This window comes from Osmerus mordax, chromosome 15 (genome assembly GCF_038355195.1).
Source record: "Osmerus mordax isolate fOsmMor3 chromosome 15, fOsmMor3.pri, whole genome shotgun sequence".
Lineage (NCBI taxonomy): Eukaryota > Metazoa > Chordata > Actinopteri > Osmeriformes > Osmeridae > Osmerus > Osmerus mordax.
The window spans coordinates 10,639,334-10,650,296 of NC_090064.1; the positions used below are offsets into that span (position 1 = coordinate 10,639,334).

General features: G+C 47.1%; 1 protein-coding gene across 1 annotated transcript in view; it reads right to left on the reverse strand.

Annotated features, from left to right (window-relative positions):
• zeb1b (zinc finger E-box binding homeobox 1b) overlaps nucleotides 1-10,560 on the reverse strand; it is a 46,771-nt gene extending 36,211 nt beyond the window's left edge. Inside the window, exon 1 of the mRNA XM_067251946.1 lies at nucleotides 10,503-10,560. Coding sequence (XP_067108047.1) covers nucleotides 10,503-10,560 — 58 coding nt within the window. The remainder of the gene's footprint in view (nucleotides 1-10,502) is intronic.
• Between the last annotated feature and the right edge of the window lie 403 nt (nucleotides 10,561-10,963).

The following is a 10,963-nucleotide window of genomic DNA, read 5'->3' on the forward strand; positions in this document are numbered from 1 at the left end:
TGAAACGTCATTACTGCCTGACTGTCACAATCTATGTTTACATTCTGGTGCCCTATAAAAGATGGTCCTCCGGATTTCGGAGCGGAGAGAGAGACCTGGTTGAGACCTAAGCTTGGTGTTGTGTTGTCATTTATGGTCAGAAGACTGGTTTTCTCTCCCAATCTGCAGATTGATAAATACGTATTAAAATCCAGAACTTAACTGAACTTAGTCACTCCGTTTATGAAGAGACGGACAAAACACTTTCTTCATCAATTGGCGTTGTCGAGCAGCAGGATTACAGAACCAGATCCAGGAGAGACCCACGGCGGCACCAGTATAAAGCAGAACCCGTGGTGCACAAAACTAAAAGGTAAGGGGATCCTTTTCCAAAACCCCATTCACGGACTGCTTTATGCTTGGTGCGCCTGCTGTCCCTCTGCGATGCTGGTAACGTAAACAATTTAAGAACTTTTTATTGTGACGTTCAGTTGGGAGCCTGGTCTTAGCAGACCAGAGTCTGCTAGGCCTCAACAGGAGGAAGATAATATTAGAGTTTTGTTTCAGTAAATTTGGGTCATTAATTGGCTTGCTATTTTTACTTTGTCTAGGTCAGAGTTGGCGAACTCTGATAGCGTACAAGAACTCTGGTCGCGTGAAGTATTTAAAGAAATATGTAAAACAATCTGTATTCTTGATCTGAGGCAAAGGATCTGTTGACAGAGAATACTCCCCAAGGGGGCTGCAGTCTTGGTCATCTTTTTTTCCGATGGGACTGAAGTAAACTGCACCCCAACCCTAGTGGCCACAGGTGCCATTGTATCTTACGGGCTGCTTTCTGGCTGGCTGGGCAGCAGCAAAAAGAGCAAAACAGGGCAGGAAGACGGGTGTTTTCACACAGATAAAGGTTCTTTCAGGTTGCATCCTGGTTTCTAATCTCACACACACTTCCTGGTTTTGTTCACACATTGGAGGGACAGCAGAGACACGTCAACCTAACCTTCACCGTGCTGAGAGACTGATCGATAGGTCAAACAGCCAAGGAGCACTTACATGAGGTAGTCCGGTTGGTGCTGTCCGTGAATTGTCCTCCCCCATACTCTTATGGAATATTGTCTTTGAAGCCTAGCGAAGGTTCATAATTGCCAGGGAGTTTTCAAAGTTAAAGTAAAAATGTGTTCCAGACCACTCTGCTTTTAGAGCACAGTTACAGTTAAAATGCGCAATCACTTTGTTCCCTTTTAAATGTTAAACACTTTTTTTCTCCGTAAAAAAGCGTCCCATTTCTCTCTTTGTCTCTCACTTTCTTTACCTCTCTTTTTATAACTCTCTTCCTCTCTTCCTCTCTCTCGCTCTCTCTCTCTCTCTCTCTCTCTCTCTCTCTCTCTCTCTCTCTCTCTCTCTCTCTCTCTCTCTCTCTCTCTCTGTATGTCCTTCTCCAGGAGGCACCAGTTAACCATGAGCCACACCATACTTAGCTCTCCTGCCAGAGGAAATGTTAAATCTCTCTCCCCCCTCTTTCTGGCTGTCTTCCATCCCCCTCTTTTTTCTCTCCCTCTCTCAGGCTGTCTGTCCTCTTTCCTCCCTCATTCTCCGTCTCTCCTTCTCCCTCCCTCCGACGTTTGTCAGGTGTTATTTATGTGTGGTGGGGATCAGTTCCTACGTAGCTGCAGCACCTGCTTGTGTTGGTGAGGGAGAGCCCAGACAGCTGCCAGAGAACGAGAGAGAGGAGAGAGAGGAGAGGACAAAGAGAGAGAGAGAGGAGAGAGAGAGAGAGACGGTGGGTGAGAGATACTGAAGATACAAAGATAAACAGGGGGGTTGGAGGTAGAGAGGAGCAGTGGGAGTGATGTAGCTAACGCTAGCTGTGTTGTTGGCGCAGCGGCGCGCGGCTAACTGATGATGTTGACTAATGACAACCGGTCCTCGGCATCGAGAACACCACAAACCAACAGCAGGTGAAAACAAACAAACGCCCAATGAGCCTTAATTACTAGTGTTGTATGACTCCAAACATGATCAATTAAGAGCCACGGTTCGTTGACTCTTAACTAAAGGCATGTTGCCTGGGCAATAAGAGAGAAGAATGATGTCAGGATGAGTAGGAGAGCAGATGTAGAGTAGTCTGTCCACCTCCTCTGCATCAGTAAAACACACGTACGCCAACGCTGTCTGTCTCTTCCTCTCTATTACACACACACACTGTGTGAGAGTGAGACGACCGCAAACACCGCAAAAAGATAGCTGTGCCAGGACAGGTGGGGACAGACAGGTCAAAGGTCACTGGCTACAACCCTGCCCCGAGTTGACAGGGGTGTACTGAGGGGTGGAGCTTCAAGAAAGTGTACTTTGATCTAGAACTAGATAGCCAGGTACGAGGTAGAGTCTCTAACATGCCAGCCAGCCGTCAGGGAAAAGGCAAACTGCACCAAGAAGAATAAAAACCAAAATGGCCACCACAGCAATAAGAGGAACATGACCAAATGCTTCTCCAGCTTGTAGTGAGCGTCCTCAAAGACGTGTGTTTTTCAGACAGAGAATGCTCCCAAGGGGAGAAAAGTGACGACGGAACAAGAGTGGTGAAAGACAAAGACATTTTTGTGTGGCACGGCATAATCTGATAACGCACATTAATAAGTATACTAACACAATACATTCCTGTCTGAGCCAAAGCCAAATCGTATCACTCTTAGCGTGCTGAGGTGTTCAAAACATCATGACTTCTTAAAATCACGATGGCCTCACGTAAAAGGACACAACATGTATTTTGGTCCTGTTTTTCTTTCTGTGTGACATTCCATCCACCTTACTACTACTCCGTCCCCCGTGATTCGGCAGTCGTCGCAGTTCGGAGGACAGTCCTCAGGCCAACCAGACAAGCTGGCGTGCTCAGTGACGCCGTGCCTTGGGGTAGTTTGGGACGATGAGGTCGAACCCCCCCATTTCCCTCCCTCCTTTTCCCTGTTTACAGACTGGGCACACTCTCCTCTCATTAATCCTCAATGGATGTTTAGCCATTGTGACAGTTAGCGTAGCTAGCTAGCCTCTCGCTGCCTCATAAACAAGGTGACTAAGGGCTTTTTACTGTTGGAGCAGCAGGCTAGGTAGCTTCCCAGGAAGGCAGCCCCCTCTCAACTGTTATTATTAGTCACTCTCTGTGTCCTGAGGACATCACGTTCAGGGAAGGTTTAGTTTCTTCTTCCTCTCCCTCACCTTCCAGCTCTTTCTCTTTCTCGAAAACACTCTCATATCCCTTCCCCTTCTCTCTCCTTTCAATCTCATCTCCATTTGTCTGTCTCAGGGTGTCGTACTATTATACTGACTTTGTTGAGTCTCTTTCTTCGCTCCCCTCCCTCTCTCTATCCCACCCTGCCTCGCTCTGTCAACGTGTTGTGTCAGTCATTAGCCTGGTTTTGAATACTGTCATGTCGCTTTGTACCGCCATTATCAGTGAGTGTGCTTCGGAGAGCAAAATCAATACCTTCATCATCCCAGCCTGGCAGAGTTCCAGGCAGCCCGTCCAAAGAGCAACACCAAAGATCACTGTGTTATTTAGCTGAACGCCCAGCCTTGAAACAATACCACCGCACTTACTGTAAGAGCACGGCGGTTTAACAGTAAGGTCAGGAAATTCCCTAGATAGATGACGATGAGCTTATACTCTGATCAACAATGTTGGGTTAGAGCTAGAGCGGGGCAAATATGCAATATAAAAGTGAAGATGATGTTATTACTGCACTGTGTTGAACTGTGTCATTGTAACACAGACCGTCTACAGAACTGTGCACTTTTATTCTCTGATTATCGCCCGCACTGTATGTCCTCCATTTGTACGTCACTTAAACGTGTAAAAAAAAAAAAGGATAAACATGTCAGTTAAATGAATCCATGTCAACACTCTGGATATGTGAAGTGGAACTGTAAGTATAGTGTATTAGTTGGCACTAAAGTGGAATTCAACAACAATCATAGCTGTGCTAGGTGCATCCCCAGGTTAGGAACAGTTAGAACAGTTATGATTAGGGTGAAAGGCTGAGATAGTGAATGTTTATGATACAGGTGAATGGACAGGTTAAAGGTGAAGAAAAAAAGCCTGGAGATTTCCACAGCCTTCCAGTTAGCCTATTGTCAAGCCTGGTCCCTTTTTCATTAACCGCTCCACTGAGGATTGAGGGGGAGGGAGAGAAAGAGAGAAGGCAACAGGGGGGCGAGGATAGGGAGGGAGAGGGGAGGAAGGGAGGGAGGTAGGGAGGGGGACAACAAACTGTGTCATAATGCCCTCTTCCCTCTGAGACGACCCGGGCATAAATCCACCGAGCGCTTGATTAAAAGCACGCACATCAACGGCCAGAAAGCTGGGCCGAGTGTGTGTGTGTTTGTGGTCACACACAGTCCCCCCTTGGGGATGGCAATTTAGAGTCTCCGTCTCTCTCAGGAACGCACACACACACATACTCCAAGGATTTCATTTCCCACCTGTGGCTTTTTGAACAGGTGGGGGGGGGGGGGGGGGGGGGGGGAGGGGAAGAGAGAGACAGTGAAGGAGAGAGAAGGGGAAAGACAGAGATGGGCCGGGGCGGGGCGGGGGGAGGGTTAATATGGTGCTCCTCACAAGGACACTAGACTTATCTCAGGGGCCAGTTGGCTGAGGTCATCCACCAAACACACCTGTGTGAGTGAAGGAGTGCTGTGGGAGTTGGGAGGAGCGAAGAGGAGGAGGTATTTCTGCCTGGTTGGCTTACATGATCAGCTAAAGTGATCCGTCCTCCATGGCTGAACACAATGCCTCTTGTGATCAGCTCAGTGTATGTGTGTTTATGTGGGCGTGCGTGTGTTTGTGAATCACACAACAGATAGCTGTCAATCTAAGGTATTCCTCGGAGCGTCCTACACCGCTCAAGCAGGGCAGTTGACGTGTAGGGCCGAGAGAGAGAAAGAGAGAGATAGAGAGAGAGATAGAGAGAGAGAGAGCCTTCGAGCTAAGCAGTTCCGTGGCCGTCCATTCCTGCTTTTCCTGAGCAACCGTCGTTTTTTTTGTTCAGTTCACTGGGCTGTCACATCACTACATACAACCCCATGACCCCCTGCCCCCACGCTCCTTTTCTTCCCCCGACCCCCTGCTCGTCCTACCCCTAACACCCTTCCACCCCGGCAGAACAGCTTGGGGACATTTCTGTCCTTCTTTTCAACGCAGCTTGCCGCTGACACATGGCTGCTCGCTCGTCCCTCAGTCTCACAGGAGGCGAGGGAGGCAAGGGCCTGTCACGCAGCCCCCCCCCCCCTCCCCCCCACACACCCACAACAGGGAGGCTGGGGGACTCCGGCAACTGTGAAATAAGGGCCTCATCATGGCTTTAAATTCTCCCTCCCTCCTTATCCTCCCTCCTCTCTCTCTCTCTCTCTCTCTCTCTCTCTCCCAACATGGGCCTTGAAAACATGATCTATCTCCCTCTCATACCGTGGATTCCCAAACCACACAACAACAAACGCCAAATGTAAGTGTGACACAAGACAAAGTAAACACATTTTCCAAAAACCTTAAATAAAACCCACACATGCCCAAACCCGTCCGAGCGAGGGCCATAGGGGTGCGTGAGAGTGAGCAGGGATGAATTCTTCGAGCGTTCCCTGGATTCCTCCTTCCCCGGGTCTTTGGGATGAAGAGAATGGCTCATATGCAAATAGCACGCACAGTGTGGAGTAGAAGTTTCCCACAAGGCCGGTGTGAAAAGAGGTTCTCCCCTCCCCATGCCTTCCCCACTGAATGGGTCTTTTCTTCTGCCCCTGAAAGTGTAGTGTGAGGTAGAGCGGGCAAACTGCAAAGGTAACTAGGCTCTTTCTCCATGGGCTTTATCACCAAGCCCCCTGATACACAATAGCTCATTTAAGCATTCATCCACGCAAACCCCAATAAAGCACATCTCAGCACAGTTAAGGGAGGGGCGGGGGGGGGGGGGGTGTGTGTGCTGCTCAGCCAAACTAACTTGGGGTTTAAAACCTTCTTTTTGGGGAGGAGTGCACCTTTTTATAGGGTAATGTTAGGCCCCCATAGAAGCTTGCTAATCATTAAGCCGGACTTATCGTCACAGAGGTGGGAGTGGGTCGATGCTCTAAAAGTTTGAGCAACAAACACACAAATGGACTGAGAGAGATGATGGCATGTTGACATGTAGGTTTAACTGTCAGACATGCATCCCAACTCTGCTTTGAAGACCCTGAAAAAGCATCTATCTAGACAGATGTAAACAAGAATGAAAGTCAATCGGTGTTTGTGACTGCACTTCCACTTTTTAACATTGCCTCTCTTTACCCTAATAACTGGGCTTTTCATTTGGGTGGTGTGTTTGAGGACCTTAACTGTACAGAGAGTGACCGAATCAACAAGTCTCTGTGTGACACAGGCATGCTACATCTACGCCTAAACAAATCCCTCGGATTGAAAGGGATCTGTCGTGCTTGTTTGACAGCACGGTCATCTTACCAGCAACCTCACCCTCCACCCCCTAGCGACACCCCAGTGTCACCTCTGCTACTTCTCACAGCCGCTCTCCCTCCTCCCTAAAATGTCTGTGAGTTGGGGAGGGGAGGTGGGAGAAGGGGGCGCCCCACCCCCCACCATCTTTTTCTATCCTTTCATTGAGGGGACTTAAACACAAACACAATTGGACATGCTGGAAGCCTGACAAAGGCACAGGGGGGAAAGTGAAGTCATACTTGAGGCATGCATGGGTGCCTAGGTCAGGGGCCAATCAACGGCACCCCTGGCTACTGTGTCTTAACGGGGGAATAAAGGGACTGCCAGGGAACGGGAGGCGGAGGAGGGGGAAGAAGGGAAGGGGTTAGGCGGAGGAGGGAGGGAGGGAGGATTCTTGGCACTTTCAAACGAAGCTACAAGGAAGTCACTCTGGAGCGAGTGGGCTAAATGAAAACGTCCTTCTCCGATACACACCCCGTGGGGGTAGATCTTTCAAATGTTAACAGATGGCTTTTAAAACACTAAAGCACCATGTGTGGGGGCAACAGACCCATCCCCGCCTCTTTGACCAGAAATCACTGGGTTTTCCCCAAGAGCTTTTTGGCTATAGCTTATAGCTTAACCACACTGGTTCTTTATTGTTCTCGCACAAACTTTACAGCATGTGGTTACATTCAATTTATTTAGATGGGGTCAAATGATTCTGCAATGCTAATTATAGATCTACTCGTCATATAAACATCCTTCGCAACGCCAAAAACAAAATACAGAAGCCAAAAGAATGGCCCACTACCTCTTTCTTCTTCTTTTTTGGGGGGCGGATGATTCATTGAAGTATGAGAGAGCGAAGAGAGAACGAGAGCGAGAGAGACAGAGAGAGAGAGAGAGAGAGAGAGAGAGAGAGAGAGAGAGAGAGGGAGAGAGAAAGAGAGAGAGAGCGAGAGAGAGAGAGAGCGACAGAGAGAGAGTGAGAGAGAGAGAGAGAGAGCGAGAGAGAGAGGCAGAAAGGAAGAGATAGATCCAGGGCAAGAGGGAGAGGTACTTTAATACATTCAAATAAATAGTAATCTTACCTACACTCACACTCACTATTGAAACTCTATAACACTTTAACACTGCTGTAATTAACAGCCCTCCTCTTTGACACATACACGCATACACACACACATACACCCAGCTACCTTCAGGAGTGGCTCTGTTTATTTTCTGCTGAGAATGTTAATACGGTCCGCATTCCACTATTCCCAGATTGTCGTGTTAAGTTACCGCTGCGTGGAATGACACCGTTCCTGATGAGGAGCGGACTGGGGAGTGACAAGGTGCAAGCTGTGGTATCACACCTGTCGTCCTGCAGGCTGTTAACACCTCTATGTTTACAGCTGAGATGGGGGAGCTCACCTTGATCTCAGACATGTCACTGGCAGACAGGCCGGGAGGGAGAACGCGGGGAGGGAGGGAGACAGGCTGAGAGGGAGACAGCAGAGTAAGACACAGCAGAGAGAAACAGCAGAGGACACAGGCTGGAAGAAAGGCAGGCAGTCAGGCAGAAAGACAGGTAGTTAAGACTGGGAGACAGGGAGGCAGGGAGGTGAGTGGGGAGGGTGAGAGTCTGGCAGAGAGAGAGAGGCAGGCAGGAAGGTAGAGCAATAAGTCAGGGCAGACCTGGCACCTTTTGGTTTCAGTGACAGCCTGGTCCACTCTGTTCTGTCACCAAACAGTCACGCCAGCAAAAGTTTTCTCACATGCAAATATCCAAATCCATGTTGGTAGGTGCACTATAGGGGATGGCTACAGGCCTACATGTTGGGTCTGATAAAGACTGTTAACTAGTCCAGTGTCCTCTGTGTTTTGTGAAAATCCACCTGTCATGCCTGTTTAATGGTCTGTTGCTCACATTGAGGTTTTATCTGCAAAAAATGACTATACAGATTAAATTATTTTTCATTTATTTGGACAAGTAACCATAGCTTGTAGAACATAACAAAACGTGTCGGTAAAACAATCCAGATTGAATTATTTATGGGAATGTTACTGCCCCTTGCGCAAATGGTGCTTTACAAACGTCACAGCATATCCTGGATTAGGGTTCTAAACCAGTGGTTATCTATCTCAATTTCAATTGGCCCACGACGAGCAGCAAAGGTGCGCTTTTGGATAGGTCCTTTATCTAAGGTCGGTCACCTTCCACTAAACCATCCTTCTGCACAGAACTGTCATCAACAAAATAGACCTTTGTCACAGAAAGTTATACATGTGGGCAATGCACGCGAGAAACAAACGAGACTCCCCCGTCAAAGCAAATAGATATGACAACACAGTGAACCTGAAACACCGTTTGCTTTGCCCCTTTTTTTATACCTGCACACGTTGCCATTGCTGCGGCGCACAGGATTCGTTTCCCGAGGCTTTTGAACAGCAATAATTCCCACGAGGCTGTGCCTTCTCTTACTCAACGTATCCAGTCAACCGAAATTACATTTACACGTTTGTTTTCATAGACATGTTCAGTTTTGAAAGCACCGTTTTTCCGCCTCATGTAAGCGACGTCCACAGTTCTTTTGGGCTACGCTGGGTGGCTCACAATTGCGCTGACTCGCTACATAGGCAACGCATGTCATCTACAGAAGAAAGTGCTCTTATTAAAAAAATACAAATACCTTAACACTTTACCGTGCGTGAATAAGCACCCAAAGGTTACCACACTAAGCGAGAGAAAAGCAAACGTGAGAAGACAGAAATATTTTAAACCAAACTAATTAGATTACAAATAACATAAATGTGAAGCAGGTATTGTATCATATAGCCTACTCATAACGATGTAATATGTTGTCTAATCTCTTAGTAACAAAAAACATCCATAACGTAACCAGTTCAAAAAGCTATTGCGAGCATCAGACTGCATGGCTACCTATAACAAAAAATCGGTCCACCCATATAAAAAACTAAAATGTACATCGGAAGACAAATAGGAAAAAAGAGTCCTCATGAGCAGTTTGGGGTCTTTGACTCTGACCAAGTTTCTTCCCCAACCAACCAAACCATTGTCAAAATCAGAATTCCCAGTGCGCGTCTGAGTATTCCTATGCGCTCTCCTTATATAGGCTGGGCTCCTCACACAACAGCGCGTGAGCTATCCCATTCTCTGGACATTGCCATGGCGTGCATGCTTGAGAAGCTCCCTTAAGACATAAAGTCAAAGTGTACAATGATAGTCTACATTAAGCTTGATGTTTTTGTTCCAAATTCACTAAGCATATTTGCATCCGAGAAGTTATGACAAAGAAGAAGAAAAAGCTCTATCTAAACCTTGTTGGATATCAAACAATAATAGGAGCAAATCGTCGTGTTTTAATAGCAATGGCATAGATGAAAGCTATACTTTCCTACAAAGTAGTCCATAACCTAATATCACGATGCCTTTTCGCCAAAACAATATTGGCTAAAACATTACTGCATGGTTGGACACTCGCAAGTGTAGCAACAGTGTTCGCTCGCGCTGTACCTGCTACAGACCGAGCAAGGAAAAGAGGGAAATAACCTGCTAGATTTCGCAAACTTGATAAACTATGTCCGAGCTGTGAATATATTGGTTCATTTAAAAACATACATTGATTCACAATTTGAAAAAAAGGAGGACTGCGAGGCTCCGCAATAACCAGGTATTTCCCCCCAGACACGCTGTTTGACAGCCACAAAGAGAAGGAAAATAGTTATGAAATCGAAACATAAAATAATAAACAAAGTACCATAAAACAGAATTGAGAATGAAAAGATTTGGAAAACAAAAGCGGGTCTACTCTGAACATGGTTAGGTGCGCGTATAACGGTCCAGTGAACCGCTAGGCGGAGGGAGAGTCGCGAGCCAGGTATAACGGTACACCACATAGGGCTGTAATACTGCGCTTACGTGCTACTTTCCAACACTTTGAGTGACTAAATACAAGGCTTGGAGCACCCCAAACTTCTCGCATAAAATCTTTTTTGATAGAACACTTTATAGTCCACCTTATCGCACAAAAAGAAAGCCAGTTGAAGTCATGTTTCTTACCGTTATTCCTCCTCGGATTCGCCTGCTTTCTGCGCTTACACCTGGGGCCATCCGCCATGATCCTTTCGCTGTGTCTAAATGCTGCTAGAGAGTCACCTCCTCTCTCGCCCCCACTCCCCCCACCTCCCTCCGCTTCACCTCCCCTCCCTGCACCTGGTTTACGGCACTCAGTTTTACGACATTACCTTCTGTACCTTCCAAAACCCAAACTCTTGGACCATCCATCCACCACCTTCAGAACGTCCAGCCATCAGTTACCCGGACATTACCAGCACACTATCACCAACGTGTTTACAAAGTGTAGACCACCCAGTTGCATAGGCTATTTATATTAGGTCCATGCATGTTTTTGGCGTTTTACTCTTAAGAGGTATCCTTATTGAGACTTCATCTTTCAGTATTCTGTTACATAACCGGCTCATTATAGACGCAGTTTGTATCTTGTGGTAGGCGGAGTTTAT